The sequence below is a fragment of the Eurosta solidaginis genome, chromosome 1 (genome assembly GCF_040869045.1).
Source record: "Eurosta solidaginis isolate ZX-2024a chromosome 1, ASM4086904v1, whole genome shotgun sequence".
In the NCBI taxonomy this organism is placed as follows: Eukaryota; Metazoa; Arthropoda; class Insecta; order Diptera; family Tephritidae; genus Eurosta; species Eurosta solidaginis.
The window spans coordinates 314,157,214-314,173,767 of record NC_090319.1 but is presented as its reverse complement, the minus strand read 5'-3'; the positions used below and the strand labels follow the sequence as shown (position 1 = coordinate 314,173,767).

Genomic DNA, 16,554 nt, shown 5'->3' with positions numbered 1-16,554 from the left:
CCAAGTATTTTTTTAATTATGAATGTTGTAGTGAAACTGGATTTTGACAATTGCTAGTAACCACACTCCAACAACCAGCGTCCTGACCAATATAACGAAGATGTTCAGGTAGGCCTTGAACTCCAACAAGGTTGATTGTTGCGTCCACCACAGTGCAATCAGTTGGAACCAACATGTATGCTGGGTGTACATCTAACGCATATTTTATCCGAGTATTTGGAACAACACGTCGAACTACTAGCTTTATCATACATACAAGAGGTAGTACCAGTCTTTACTGGTCTCGTAAATTCATTTCGCTAAATGATCATTCTAATCGAATTCTAACCACGGTCTAAATATAAAAAAATAAGAAAATAGTATGAATGATAGCTAAGCGGTGTTTAGATTTATAAATGTTTATTTAAAAATGGAAATGTTCGTTAGTTTTGACTTAAACTAGTCGATGACGTCTTTGTAATGTTGGAACTTAAATTAAATTAAATATAATAGTAATATACGAAAAATATAAATATTTTAAAATTTCTTGTACGTTGTTTATGGACGTTTTTCTTTCTATGGACCGGTTTCCCAATGGCTTTTTAACATTTTACCAGATTTAAATTGGCAAAAACCCCTAGCTTCCTCTCAAGAAAGCTCCGAGAAAATACTTCACTGCCAATCGGAACTAATTGACAAAATGCAAAAAGTCTAATGTATTCTTATTTCGAAATAAAAATGTCATGTTTCCGCTGATCTCTTTAGCTTTCCTGCACAAGTCGATATTTTCAAACTCGTGCCGAACGTGTACGTCGTGCATGAACAATATTTACCACCGATATCATAATCCAAAATATGACAGCTAACCAACTACATATAAGTGTCATATAGAGACATGCAGCGGTGTTAATGCGTCCATACTTGCGACGTTCATATGAAATGCTCTCTACCAAGTAGTCCATGAAATCAAAAATTGCTGCACATGAGAGACGACCCTTTATAACTGGTACAATATTCCCAGCTCCTTGAATCTCTTTTACTAACGTTTCACTATATTGCTTACAGGTGACAAGAAATCCATCGGTATAGATCGATGCATAGACCAATGTGTATACGGCCATGACGCATGAAATGACACCAGCTGGTGTCCAGTAATACGGAGAAATGCCGTTATGTGTTAGCTCGGATTCGGCGGTCACCACAATCATATCACCGGATCTGTAAATAAGAGGAATTTTATTATTGCGTGTGCACTAGATATTTGTAATAAAATATGTTGGAGTGAAATGAGGTATGCACAAATCCGTATGGTAATTAGAGTTGGTAGACCAGAGAGAGGAAAACCTGCGGCTATCCGTTGAGGAAGAGGCCATAAGAATGTAGCAATGACCGACTCATACGCAAAGGTTGCCCCGAACTATCTAAACTATGCTAAAGCCGCTTCGTCGGTCACAGCACGCAGATTCGTCTAGAAAGTTCAAATTAAACTGAGGTCATCCCGCTAGAGAATAGCGAAATTGGTATTCATAACCAAGAAGGAAAAGTGGAATTAAAACTTTTCAGATAACGGAATCTGGTGTCAGTTGTATGCGGACGGAACTGATAAGATGATAACCATACCTTGACGATAGAACTACGTTTCAACCACGCGACTATCACGAACTGAGAATCACAATATTCTGACTTAATAAATAATAAATCTTGATAAGTGACGGACTACCTCTTAGCTTTTTGCACGTGGAAGTAAAGAGTGAGTGCATGCCTCCCGATTCTAATTAAAGGGTAAGAAAGACAATCCCAGTGACATACTACATAGATACCGCGCATGTGGAACCCCCGCATCACCTTTTCTCAGGCTTCATAAAATAAACTAACATCAGTATGCTGATCACTTATCGAAAAGAATCTCAGGTGGTCTGAAGGTTTAATGTGGTCATATAAATCGTTCCCGAGATGGTAGGGCTAGCACCTTAATGGTGCTGTGTTACCGGAGCGTACCGGACCTGTATCCGGCAAAGGACCATCACATCGATAACACTCGCCAAAGCCTTCGGGGAGTAACCTTATCGCTACAATAACAACAACAACAACAACAACAACAACAACAACAACAACATGGAATAACGTCAAAAGTTAATGCGAAAACTGCCTGGTTGCCACAAAAACCTTCAGTTCCTATGACTTTTTTACTTCTACCTATCCAAAGACGGTTGCGGAAATATAGCAACTTGAATGACCCCATTGTCAATTATATTTTGTGTTTGTTTGGTACTTCCATGTTCTCTTTACGTTTGCCACTTGTATATATTGATCAATACTTACGGCGTAAACAATTTTTTTAAAATTAAATTAGTATTTTAAAATTAAATTAAATGCGATCCTCAGTACACCCACATATACATACATACATGTGTGCAAGTATTCAAAAGCATAAGACCTTTTGATCGCAGTTTACTTTTATGGTTATTAACCTTTGACAACATTTAAATTAGTAGCCAACGAGGCTAATTATTGGACTGTTGATGTACGGATGGTACGAAGTGATGCTGTTAATCTTTATGTAAACTTACTTTGCTCTATATTCATTTGCTAGAAGCTTAGACCTCACAATGCACAATTGACATGTAGATCTGCCTTCTTAAAATATCCGCCTGGCAGCTACAAGACATACTTTGTTAAGTTCACTGGGAACCAGCGAAACGGCCAAAATCGCTTATCGATAAATCATTCTTGTACACATATGCCAAAGTTTTGAAAAGTTCATGAGACGGACTTTTTGTAGAAATTTCGGACATTATTCCTATTAGATGCCGTGGATAATATATTGACTATCGAGTCATTTTGATTTCGATATAAAAGGTTCTGTCTGGCATATTGTGCGAATAACTTATCTACCAAGTCCACAATCTGATTAGACTTTGTCAGTGAGACTTTTGAGCTTGTGAATCTACTGTCGATGAAAATTCTCTAACACGGAAGGCATTCCTACCTATACTCGCTTGTGGCATTGAAGGAAAGGAGTGCCCTCGCCACATACCACTGTTGTTTCTAACCGGCGTCAGTTATCGCGAAGCCGCTGATTCAGTTGGATTCAGCTACACTGAGTTAAAGGGTTAGTAGGTTCTAAAGAAATACGAAGATGTATAAAAGAAAGTATTTTGTAGTTAGGGAAATGTTAAAAATTTCAAAAGTTTGTATGACATACCTACATATAAGAACGCTTGACTGGGAGGTTATCTTCCTTCCTAAATTTACACTTAAATAAATTCCGAATCGTCAGCCGAGATAGGATGACCCCCCATGGTTAGGGGGTTAGAATATACCAACGGTAGGTATGTCTGTCGTAAGAAGCGACTAAAATACCAAATAGATTCAAGGGATTGTTTAGCGCAACCCTTTCAGGTGGCAAACGCATTATATAGCTTCTCCAAACCCAACTGTCAACCTCACCTATCCCTGGCGAATCTTATTACATTAACAACCGAGACTCTGGCGACCCCGAACTCCTCAAGTATCTAGGCGGTGGGAGGACGGTATGGCCTAGAAGCTCGCATGTGGTCATAACAAATCGTTCCCGAGATGGTCGGGCTTGGTACCGGAACGTACCGGATCTGCATCCGGCGAAGGACCATCAACATCGATAACACTCCCCAAGACCTTCGGGGAGTGTCCTTATCGCTACAACAACAACAACAACATAGGATGATATTGCCGATATGTTCATAAACATACAATGTGCAATTTTAACTTACCTCTGCCGTATAGTGGTTGTTCCCGTTTTCCGTTTTGTTGTGCCCATACAAATCCGGTATGCATGATAAATGCCCAGTACAGTGGCGAATATTAATGGAAATAGAAGTCCATATGTAGCAAAATGGCAATAGGCGATGTGGCCACCTTCGAAGCTTGTGTAAGTGGATCGCCCATGTAGAAAGCAACCACAATTTGTTTCCGGACAAGCATTCAGTACATAGCGCCAATGTGCCCATGCTACTGCCGATGTGACGCAGCATATAACGGAGGTAGCTATGATCAATGGATACAAATAGGCAAGCGCCCTCTCAGCGCCATAAGACATGATTTTGTGGGAATTTTGTTTTTATTTAACCAAAAAATGTCGTTGAATTTAAGAACCGTTTAATTAACGAAATAAATTTAATTATTCTCTCGGCATAAGCAATATTTTTTGGCTGCAATGTGCAAGAATTAGAAATAAATTATTAGTAATAAACAATAACAAAATTAGAAGCCAACTAACGCCACTCACTCATTCACTCTATATTGTATATCTTTTAAATACTCATTCTACAGTCTGATAAGATAGCGACGATGCAGTGGGTTAATGATGCATCTGTGTGTGTTGTGCTGTACGATCTTAGAATATTGAAATATGTGTGTGTGTGTCCGTTTGAGTGAGGAATTGAACAGGTAAATTCTGAGAGGTGCCACTATGGACTGAACTGTACTTATATACATATACCCTGCTGCAGTTTTTGCACTAAAAAGATTTTTTAGTAAAAAAAGATCTGTAATTATAAGAAAAATTTTGTTGCTTGATTAGCACTAGGTCAAATTTGACCACAAACCTTTTCATACCTTTGATAAGTACATAAGTGAAAACGGCAGTTGGCCAGTACTATGGCAAATTTGACAATATTTTGCCAATATATTGGCAATTTTTTTTTGGTTACCAAATACTTAGCGTCCATTAATTATAATTGGCGGTTAATTTATTTCATTATTATATTAGAGGCGGAATATTGCCGTATTACGTAACCAGAGAGTGTGGTATCTAAATCGCCCTGTTATAATTTAAGCACGCTCTCTACGTCAGTTATCGTTCCTGCAAAAAATTTCTTTAAACTGCTTTTGGAAAGATAACCTTAGCAGCGGACCTAGTTTGCTCTAAAATTATTTATTACAACATGGTTAGGAAGACAAACTTCTTTTGGTCAGGTAGAAAAGTCCTATGAGAAATCGCACTTTCCAAGAAGGGTGTTGGATTGAGAGGGAAAATCGGAAGTAAAGTAAAAGTAAAAAAGTTTTCCGTCATGGCAACGAAAGGGCTGCCCTTACTTAGTTGGGAAGGCCAAGAGATAGATAGATTTGATAATTCTTGTGCTTCCAAATAGAGCTCGCAAACATGTTCGAGAAGAGATTCCTCGCGAGTCTCGCCTTCTCGCGAAATTTTAGAATCTCGAATTACTCGTAAGGCTCGCGAGCTTCTCGACATTCAGCTTAATCGATTCATTGGCTGTTTTATATAGAGCTTACGATTTCTTCTGGAGGACAAGCCAAAATGTCCGCAAAACCACAAGTAAAAAACCCCGAAATGTATAGAATATTGCCAATGCAGCGACTGAATTCAAAGTCGAGAAGATCGCGAGTATTACGAGTAATTCGAGATTCGAGAATCTCGCGAGCCTTACGAGTAATTCGAGATTCGAGAATCTCGCGCGAAGACGTGTTCTTGATGTCTCGTTGAAAAATAAAAAATATAGAGAACAAAATTATATGTATAATAAATATGTTTTGAGTTAAATGTCATTGAAGCAATATAATCAACAAAAAAGTCACAAGTAGCAAAAATTAAGTGTATAAATCAGGGTTGAGTCATTTTGAAATGAAACAAATCAAAATAAAAAATAAAAAATTATTCATCATTTTAAATTTTCTTATTGATGAATAAAAAGTTATTTTTTATTCAAGCATTTCTTGAATAATGAATAACATTTTCTCGTTATTCAAAATATTCTAATTGATGATAACCGCCCATTCTTATTTTTGAAAATTTTGAATAAAGAGTTGAGTTATTATTCATTATTTACGAAATATGGAATAACAATCAAATTTTAGGTTTTATTCAGTTATTCAAAAATAAAAAAATAAACCATCGATATGCCCTGAAAATATACCCATATGCGTAACCAGTTCGCGTGTAGTTCTGAAGCTTCTTCGGGCAATATTGAGACTATTTTGGTGAGTACTCGCGGGGTTTTTTGGGGGCCGTTTGGGGGTAATTTCTGGGACACCCTGAGGATCCTTCCGGGGTCTATCGGGTCCATTCCAGGGGCTCCCTCACGACCCTCCTAGGGTTTTGGGGCCATTTCGGGATGGCTTTTGCGACTCCCTCCGGGTCTTTTGGAGGTCATTTTGGCATGGTTTAGGGGAGTACCTCGGGGTCCTCCCGGGGTCATTCCCTGATCTTTTTGGGACTCCCTCGGGGTCATTCCTGGATGATTTTGGGGACTCTCTCGGGGTCATACGTGTGTCATTTCGGGATCTATTTGGGGACTCTCTCGGGGTCATTTGGGGGTCATTTCGGGATGTGTTTGGGGACTCCCTCGGGGTAATTTCGGGGTAATTTCGGGATGGTTTTGGGGACTCCTTCGGGGTCATTTCGGGATGGTTTTGGGGACTCCCTCGGGATCATTTCGGGATGGTTTTGGGGACGCCTTCGGCGTCATTTCGGGGTTATTTCAGAATGGGTTTGGGGACTCCCTCGGGGTCATTTCGGGGTAATTTCGGGATGGTTTTGGGGACTCCTTCGGGGTCATTTCGGGATGGTTTTGGGGACTCCCTCGGGATCATTTCGGGGTCCCCAAAGCCATCCCGAAATGATCCCGAGGGAGTCCCCAAAACGATCCTGAAATGACCCCCAAATTACCCCGAGGTAGTACCCGAAAATATCCCGGAATGATCCCGAGGGAGTCCCCAAAACCATCCCGAAATGACCTACGAATGACCCCGAGGGAGTCCCCAAATATTCCGGAATGACCCCGTTGGAGTCCCCAAAACCATCCCGAAATGACCCCCAAATTACCCCGAGGGAGTCCCCAAAAAGATCTCGGAATGACCCCGAGGGAGTTGCAAAAGCCATCCCGAAATGACCCCAAAACCCTAGGAGGATCGCGATGGAGCCCCTGGAACGGACCCCAATAGACCCCGGGAGGATCCCCGGGGTGTCCCAGAAATTATCTCCCAAACGGCCCCTAAAAAACCCCGCGAATACTCCCCAAAATCATCTCAATATTAACCTAAGAAGCTTCAGAACTACACGCGAACTGGTTACGCATATGGGTATATTTTCAGAGCATCTCGATGGTTTATTTTTTTATTTTTGAATAACTGAATAAATACTAAAATTTTATTGTTATTCCATATTTCGTAAATAATGAATAATAACTCAACTCTCTATTCAAAATTTGCAAAAATAAGAATGGGCGGTTATCATCAATTAGAATATTTTGAATAACGAGAAAATGTTATTCATTATTCAAGAAATGCTTGAATAAAAAATACCATGTTATTCATCACTCAAGTTTTCTTGAATAATGAATAAAAATTTATTTTTCATTTTTTCGTCAATGGTTATTCAAATTTGTTGATAATGCCCATCCCTGGTATAAATAATGTCCATACAGCGATTTAGTAAGAATGTCGAGAAGCTCGCGAGATTTACGATTACTTCGAGACACGAGAATCTCGCGAGAAGTCAAGTTATCGATTTCTCGGGTCTGGAAAATCTCGCTTGTGTTCGAGAAGAAATCGTAAGCTTTACTTCCAAATGCCTTCAGTTGCCACTCAGAAGAAAAATCTGATGAAATAATTAGGCATTTCACAAAGTCTCCTATTCGCTGTATGTGCTATGCTTCATGCTTTAATCAAATTTTATATTGGAAACCATGGAAACAACTTAAATCTTAAAATTTGACATGAATACGACACTCTTGTAAATTGCCCAAATGAAAAAGAGTGACCCGAAGTCAACCACATCAACCGGAGTCAGTTTTTATCCACGAATTAATGTCTAGTATTTCAATTACTGTAACAAATTCTTTGGAATGGAAATTTCGAAAGTACTGAGACAGAAATTATATTTTTACAGAGGTTTTTTTCAGTTACAAAAAAAATATATATATATAGTAGAGCCTCAAAAGTAATAAATTACATGAAATGTAAGCAATTCTTTTACGGAGGAATGAAATTGGTAATGTAATGGAAGTGCATCTATACAGTTGGCAGTTAAGTGCCCTCTCGGAGAATGAAAATCAATATCTTCAAGTCTATAACCGAAGATTAACGCGTATATGGACATAGTTCAGTGAGTCCGAATTTCGCGGCTTTGATATGGCAGTGAGTAAAGATACTCCGGCTCAGAAAGTATTCCAATCGGAACTCGCTTATGGAAATCGAGAAAGAAGGAAGGCTGAAGTGGAAACCGCAAAGCAGATGAACTTTCACTGAGGAGCTTGTCACGGCACAAAGAAACACTCGGAGTGTTGGCCAATCTACTGCCGAGGTCCGACTTTGCTTAGAAAAGCCTTTTACTAATAGAAAATACTTTTTCTAAAGAATGTTGATATTGACTTTCGCCTTCGGTGTGGTACGCGACAACGGTTGCACCTCACCACGGCGGCGACACAGCTGGATATAAAAAACAAATATTTCTTGTTTCCAATGACTTGCCAGGTGGCAACTATCTTGAGTTTGCGTCCAATAAGTCATTTTGAACTGAACTAATGTGTATGTATAATTCCCTTTGTTGTAGTGGTTAATCTGTGTGAATACTACTGCAACGCCTGAATATATTTTACACCTGAGAGGTAGATGCACTATTTCTCACTGCGCACACTCACTCACGTCTATGAAAACAACAAGTGCTTGGACACGAGTTTTACCTTTGTTTAAATTTTAATTTTTCCAAAGCACAACTAAATTATTTAAAAATGTTTAAAATATAAATAGCTATATTTTAATAATTATATATAAGTCCGCCCAGTTTGTATCGTTTTAACTCACTAAACTTATGACTTCGATGTCACACTCAGACTGACTTGTTTTGGGTTTTCTTTTACCAAAGATGATTTTTTTACACCGCAGTCGCTTGTTTGCCTACACGCTCCCAAACAATCTCATGCGGTGATCATTTGTTTTTCTTCAAGTGTATGTGTGTAAGAGTAATTTTGGAGCAAACTGAATTGTGTTCCTCTCACAAAAACTTAGGACGTCACTAACTACCTACATATATTGGGTGATAGTTGTTGTTGGGTGGTGGTTTATTAGTAAACAAATACTTAGGGGCAAATGGCATCTTTGAGTTAAATTTACGTTACGCATAGTTTGTAACTGTCTCCCGCGCTACTTTTCTTCAATGAGAATGATTCATGCGGCGATCGTACATGCTTATTACCGTATCTCATACATGCAGTTCGAAAAGTATTTGGACATTTGCCAGCTAACTACAAGAAAGGGTACACACGACACGTACTGACATTGCTATCAACGTTATGTCTGAAGGACGATCAGGTCCAGTCAATTGTAGACCAGAAAATAATATAACTTAACTTCACTACTTCTGACAGTTGTGTCCTGGCATTTTATGCATAGATAGAAGGCAAAAACCTGACAAGATCGCTCGGAAGCGACCGTGAGTCTTAGATCAAGCGGTTCTCTATAAGCTACATAAAACCACATTCCAATTAAAATCCACACAAATCCTCGGAAAATAAGACGCCCCTCTTTTGATCTTTTAATGGCGGCCATTGGAAACATTTCTTGGCCTACGATTTGAAGGCATATACTCGAAACTTTCGGACCTTTAATGGGAATGGTGCCTCTGCCCGCCTGATTGATACCATTCAAAATATACGATGCACAAAACTGAAAAAATGTAACATTTACTGGAGTGGTAAGCAAATATGCGTAATTTCGGTGTCGGATTCGTGTTGCTAGAGAAGCTTACTAAGTATCGGCGTTCACCGAAGTGGACGGACATCTCGCAATTATACACATACGGTAAACAGTTTTTACTATATAATTTAAAAGATGCATTTGGTCCCACAGAAACCTCACCTAATGGATTGAGGCTGATCGGCTTATCTGGTGACTGAAACAAGATCATCCAGTACCAGGTTTAAGACAAAAAGATTCACGAAACTATAATGGTTTCCCCAATCGAAAAGCAGGCAATTAATTACATCGAGCATGTTGCGATAAATGAACGGCATGTCTCAAGTGTTTAAGTTGTGCGCACCATGCGAGGTCCTAGCTTAACATCATATCTCGTCTCAGCCAAAATCCTAGCCCGCCTCTGCGGGTGCAAAAAAAAAAAACACAAAGAGAGCTAGACGTCGAAAGGCTGCAATCGCAAACGACTGCTTATTGCCTCGCCACACGGCTCTCATACCTGCTCTCTGATAACGCAAGTCCACTAGACTCGTGACCGGTGGGAACATATTTCTGTAGAACTTCGTACCGCTGCCGAGGAAAAAATAGTTTTTTGGCAACCTCGAGAATACTAATGGTATTATAAAGAATATGGCGTTACAACCGAAAGAAAAAAGTGTGCGAACGCAACGATGAGATGAAAAGGGGGTAATGTATCTTTTGAAAATAGAAGAGTAAGAAAGTCGTGGTGGCGAAGAGCTCGAGCTGCTAGCCAACAGAAATAGTGATCGAAAAAATATAAACGGATGTTAAGGCCAAGGGTCTATAAAAACGAAAACTGCGATCTGATAACATATGCCAAGAGAGCGGTAAGATTAAGAAACGTACTCTTCTTTTTGCCCTCTTAAACGGGAGCAGCAACGTAGCACCCAAGAAAGATACTTACGAGCTGACTGAACGTTTTTTAGGCAGCAATATAGTTCAGCGAAGTAAAACATAGCGGCTACACTGGTAAGGCCATGATTTTCGAATGAAATGAGATGTTGTGGCCAAAAAGGTATTCCGAAGTAGGTAACGGAAGGTAGCGCCGTTTAAACGGATAAGGGCCTTTTTTATGGGAGGTTACCTTCAATGGAGTTCCAACCTGATTTTCGCTTGTTTTTGCCTAGGTAGGTAGGTTGAACTGGCCGGTCCATGAGGACCTCACATAGACTGATTGAGTCCGTAGTGTTACCAGAAGTTTGTTTTAACGACCAAACTGAAAAACTCTATCAAAAACCAGGACCTATGTTATAAAATAACTCCGTCCTCTTGGCAAATACTAGAAGCTTCCTAGGACTTAAGCCACTTGCTGCTTCTAGATCTGACAGCTGTATCACTCCTAATAGCTGGAGTCTTAGCCTGGCAAGTGCAGGGCACGAGCACAGAACGTGCTCGATCGTTTCCTCCTCCGACCCGCACTTCCTACACCTGCTATCACTGACCAAGCCTAATTTAAAGGCATGTGACGCCAGAAGGCAGTGTCCAGTCAGAATACCCGTCATGAGTCTACAGTCCTCTCTTTTTAATGATAGAAGTAACTGTGTTAGTCTAAGGTTGTAAGACCTACACATAATCTTCGACACTTTACAGCCCCGCGCTTGAACCCACGCCTTTTCTGCTTGGTCGATCATGTGCACCTCTCGCATTCGCTTAATCTCGCCCAATCTAATTGGGACGTCTACGGAGCAAGCTTCAAGGGATGCGCCCTTTTTAGCTAATTCGTCCGCTTTTTCATTCCCATCTATTCCCATATGCCCAGGGACCCAATATAGATGTATGCTTCTCCCTGTCCCGATTCTCTCCAGAGACTGCTTACACTCTAACACGCATTTAGATGCTGTGCTATGCGAGATTATTGCCTTAATTGCTGCTTGACTGTCAATATAAAAGTTAACACGGTTGCAGCTTAAGCTATTCTTTGCCTAAGTGTCTCATTTTATGTTCGCACAAGTTTATAAATTTTGCAACAAACTCAACTTTTGTTTATCAGAACTCTGACATACTTTACGTAATTTCTGCATGTGAAGAGTGGTTGTATGAATGGAGCAACCTAGTCATATAAAAGCCCGTCATAATTATCTTCTTGATCGGCATCAAGGATTGCGCGTATTTCTTAGGTCTTTCCCGAAATTAACTCGATGGCAATGAAATGAGGAGTTCACTAAACAGAGATAAGTGCTTTTGAAAACCCACAACATCTAGACCCAACATTCACCGAAAAATTTTTTTATTGATACCCATATCGATTTGAAGTGCAATAACGTTCTACGATTAATATCGTTACTGGCAGCTAACAGGTCTATATAGGACGTTTTCGGTCCAGACATCAAAAAGCCTTGATAATTAATTGCAAACATGTCTGTAATTCCTTTCAATGACACTGTATTGATATTAGTAGTTGTGGAATCTAACGCTACATTCAAGCCTAATGCTTGAGTATGGTTAAAATGGAACGAATCTACACAATTTTTCTTACGACTCCAATAGCGGAAGGGTTAATTGAACTTACAAATGCCAATTTAGTTATGAATGATTATACGATAATGCCTACACAAAGAAGTGAGCGCATTGTAATGCTTGGTTTTCACTAGGTAAAATTTGGCCGCGCATTTACCTTTGGCAACCACGCCACTGTCGGCAGCCATAATTTCGAAACGGTAAGACTTCGTTTATTTGGAAACCAGCATTATCAAAAACAACCACATCAGCTTTGAAATCCAGCGACTTCTTTCGACTAGGTAGAAAATTGAAAAGTAAGGTCTTCTCTTGTCAAACGAATATCATGTTCTGTAAGTCTTTTATCGTACCCGTCGTTGTTGTTGTTATTGCGGTAAGGACACCTCCCGAATACCCTGGGGAGTGTTATCGATGTTGATGGCCCTTTACTGGATGCACATCCGATACGCTCCGGTAACAATAACCATTAAGATACTAGCCCGACCATATCGGGAACGATTTGGTATGACCCCATGAAACCTTCTAGGTTATCCTACCTTTATATCCATGAAGAACTTGGAGTCGCCAGAGCCTCGGCTGTTAAAGGAACAGAAAGAAATAAGGTTCACAATTGGGTTGGAGAAGCTATATATTGCGCTGGCAATCCCTGGAAAGGATTGCGCTACACAACCCCTTGAATGAACTTAGTATTTTAGTCGCCTCTTACGAGAGGCATACCTGCCGCTGGTATATTCGAAGCCCCCTAACCCGCTGAGGTTATCGTACTCTTTCTGCTATATGGTCCAGAAGCATGTACTACGACGTCAGATCCCGGTTCACGCCACGGACAAAGCAACATCAAAATTTTAGAAACAAATTTTCCAATTAGAAGAAAGTTTTTCTAAGCGGGGTCGCCCCTCGGCAGTGTTTGGCCAGCACTCCGAATGTATTTTTGCCAAGAAAAGCTCTCAGTGAAAACGCATCTGCCTTTGGAGTCGGCATAAAAAAATTAGATTCCGTCCTGCCTATTTGTAGGAAAAATTAAAAAAGGAGCGATGCGAAATGGAAGAGAAGGTCAGCCTTATATCTCTCCGGAGATTACCGCGCCTAACATTTATTTATTTCATTTAAACGCCCCAGGTCATGTCAAAGTGATAGAGTTTTGATTAGAGTCCTGAAGAAGGTCGTACGGCTAAATTTACCGTTATCGCTGCTCACTAATATATGTATGTACATCCCAATGCAAAAACAGATGCATGATTTTTTCATTCATCCGTATGCTTGAAGAAGTATTCAAAGGCTTGGAAAATATTTGAACTGAAATTTTTTTGAAGTATCCAAATTAGGGTGATCCTAAAAATTGAGTAAACTATTTTTCTCAGTTTAATTGCGTTGATTGGAGGTTTGAATTAAGGAAATTTTCCGTGAAATCCGAGGCTAATCTCATATTTTTTTTTACCAAACCATGTTCTACCACTATCCGAAAGGTTCCGACAACATATGTGCTGCGACAATAACCCGCCCAGCGGCGTGGTCCTGATCACTGACCTTATTGCGAGATAATCTTCTCTTCCCGAAACTTAGCTTGGGAAAAATTGAGACAACGTGAAATCAGGACGGCCGAGGCGACGACTGTTTCGATTATACCGTGTAAATCTCTTCAAAGTTTTTCTTCCGGAAATGGATGATGCCACGTTGTTTAAATTTTTCCCAAATTATTCAATAAATTTAAATTAAAACATCGCTTAAAAATGTTTTCATTCATTAAATGCAATAAGGGCTTAAAAGAAATACTTGGAGCGATTTATTATTCTTTTCCAATTTGTGTCGTTATCCCTAATTTTTCCTACAAATTGGCGGGACGGGATCTACATGTTTTTAGCTAACGGCATCCGCAAGGCAGATACATTTTTACTGAGCAGCTTTTCATGACAGAAGAGTAGGAAGCAGACACAAATTTTAATTCTTCCAAGTTCGCCATCCACGTCAAATGGGACTGCTCGTTTATTTAATAATTCCGGTGTATATTAGGCTGAACTGACGGGTCAATAAAGATCTCGCATAGACTGAGTGTGTCAATAGTAGCCGTGTTTTTTTTACACGCGTATACGTTTACGTTTGCGCGTAAAAAACCGTTTATCCTCGCTTAGATAATCCTTAGGAGACCCATCTAGCGCCAACTAGCTACAGAACATGTTGTACCGAAAAGCGCAGACACAAACCTCTGGGGCCATAGTGTATAACATATAGCTGAATCGGTTTCGATTAATAGTGGACACACACCATTTGTAAAGGTGATACATAGAATTAGGGTAGAGGTGAAACACAGACACATATTTCAGTTGCATCTGAGTGTAATGCGTATTGAAATTTAGGAGTACTAATTTTATGCACATCAATTTCAGAAGAGTAGATAAAGTTTAAAGCTTAGTAGTCCATATAAAATTTAAGCGTAAACGTAGATAGATGTAAAAAAAATCACAACCAGTTTCAACTGACTTGCCTTTGGTGTAAGCATGTTGTGCTGAAGAGAGTAATGCTTGATTCATATTCGATTTTATATATACATCTACTAGCAGACCCGTCAGACGTTGTTCTTCCCTAAATTTGGTCTATCTACATAAATTTTAAAAAGCTTTTCCCGTCCAACTCTTCTCCCCCCACACTTTTTCTTAATCCTTTTATTCACTCCTCCCTCCGTCTTTTCGCTTGATCTATCTCTATCTTCGTCTCACTCTATCTCTTTCTAAGTCTCCTTCTCCTTCCATCTTTTGTCTTCTCTAAAGTTTTTCCCATTCATCTTCATCCCTTATTGCCAGGCAAATCGAATAGGACGTATGTAAATAGTTATGTGAGTAATTCATGTCTTTATTTCGGCTTCGCATGCATTTTTATCAGTTTTGCCAGGTTGATGCGACTAAATCGAATATCACAATGAAAATTAGTTTAAAGTTCTCAGCAACAGCTTCCATTTGATATCCCTATTACACACACATTCTAGGGGTATCCGGGTCCAGGTTTTGGCCTATATCTTGACACCCTAGTCACCCAGCGGTATAAAAATTACTCTGCACTCATCAAGAGCTTCAATTTGATAACCATAATGTAAAAACACATCCTAGTGTTACCGTGATCCACGTTTTGGCCTATATCTCGAGACCCTTCACAAATAGGTATGAAAACTACCCTGTATTAAAGCACTCATCAACAGCTTTCATTTATTATCCATATTGTATAAACACCTTCTAGGGGTACCCGGGTCCACGTTTTGACCTCAATCTCGAGACCCTAGTCACCAATAGGTATGAAAACTACCCTGTACGAAAGCAATCATCAAAAGCTTTCATTTGTTATCCATATTGTATAAACATATTCTAGGGGTACCCGCGTCCACGTTTACGCTTATATCTCGAGACCCTTGTTACCTGCGGGTACGAAAAATATCCCGTATCAAAGTACTCATAAACAGCTTCTTTTTGATACCCATATTGTACAAACATATCCCAGGATTACCCGGGTCCACGTGTTGATCTCAAGACCCTAGTCAGATTGGGATAAAAATTATCCTATGTCTGTCCCCTGGTTCTAAGCTACCCCTCCACCAATTTTCAGCCAAATATGTTCATCCGTTCCTTCCTCTTCAATCACTCCTTATCTATTAAAAAAAAGCGCATCAAAATCCGTTGCGTATTTTTAAAGGTTTAAGCATTCAAAGGGACATAGGGACAGAAAAAGCTACTTTGTTTTGTACTATGTAGTGATGTACATCCATACATACCTATAAACCTACGCGAGAAGTTAAAAAACACAGCGAATGCTATATATGTACGTATGTATGTGTCGCATCATGCCTCACTCAAAAGCAATTATCGCGCACAATTCACAGCGAACAACCACACAAACACATTTTTTGGTAAAAACGTTACTTTTGTTTAAACAATTTGACTGATATAAGAAATGAATCAAGTATTTTTTTTTGATGCAGATCGAAGGTAAATATTTCAGTTTTACTGAAAAGTAGAATTTTTTAAATCCATCCATCCGTTTATGAGTTATAGCTGTGTACACAAAAATTTTATGATTTTTTACTACATTTTGGTAATTTGCCACGCCCCTATAATATCTTCAAATTATATTAACTACCATTTCATGTAGCTAAGCTTTCAAATGCAAAAAACCGTTTTAAAATCGGAGCATTATGTGTGAAGTTATGTGCATACATGGCATTTAGCGACTTTATTTTATAAGATTTATAGATTAATTTCTCTAGAGTTTTAAGCGTAAATGATGTCAAACTAATAGGCCTGTTGTCTTTCGGGTGCAGATGACTGGTTCTTTTGGCTTTCTGTTTGAAGCTGACTAGAGCCGTTCTACTAGATTGCGGGACATGGTTCAGTTTTATACAACTCTTCAATATTTTTCTAAGCC

General features: G+C 39.4%; 2 protein-coding genes across 3 annotated transcripts in view; one reads left to right on the top strand and one right to left on the bottom strand.

Annotated features, from left to right (window-relative positions):
- FipoQ (F-box/LRR-repeat protein FipoQ) overlaps positions 1–16,554 on the top strand; it is a 41,403-nt gene that overhangs the window by 1,313 nt on the left and 23,536 nt on the right. The gene's annotated exons all lie outside the window — the stretch shown is intronic.
- LOC137237654 (uncharacterized) lies at positions 423–8,878 on the bottom strand. 2 transcript variants are annotated; one of them, XM_067761550.1, is made up of 3 exons: positions 8,661–8,878; positions 3,732–4,169; positions 423–1,197 (listed from the first exon to the last, which is right to left on the bottom strand). In XM_067761550.1, the coding sequence occupies exons 2-3, from the start codon at positions 4,055–4,057 to the stop codon at positions 768–770; spliced, it is 756 nt and encodes a 251-aa protein (XP_067617651.1). In that variant the 5' UTR covers positions 4,058–4,169; positions 8,661–8,878; the 3' UTR covers positions 423–767. The 2 variants fall into 2 exon arrangements, with proteins under 2 accessions (XP_067617651.1, XP_067617652.1); XM_067761551.1 differs by lacking the exon at positions 8,661–8,878 and adding an exon at positions 4,247–4,502.

Excerpts from the sequence above, each read along its gene's own strand:
- LOC137237654 (XM_067761550.1), bottom strand. The coding sequence starts at position 4,057 with ATGTCTTATGGCGCTGAGAGGGCGCTTGCCTATTTGTATCCATTGATC. Across the intron at positions 1,198-3,731 it reads ACAACCACTATACGGCAGAG|ATCCGGTGATATGATTGTGG; the intron begins GTAAGTTAAAAT and ends TCTTATTTACAG.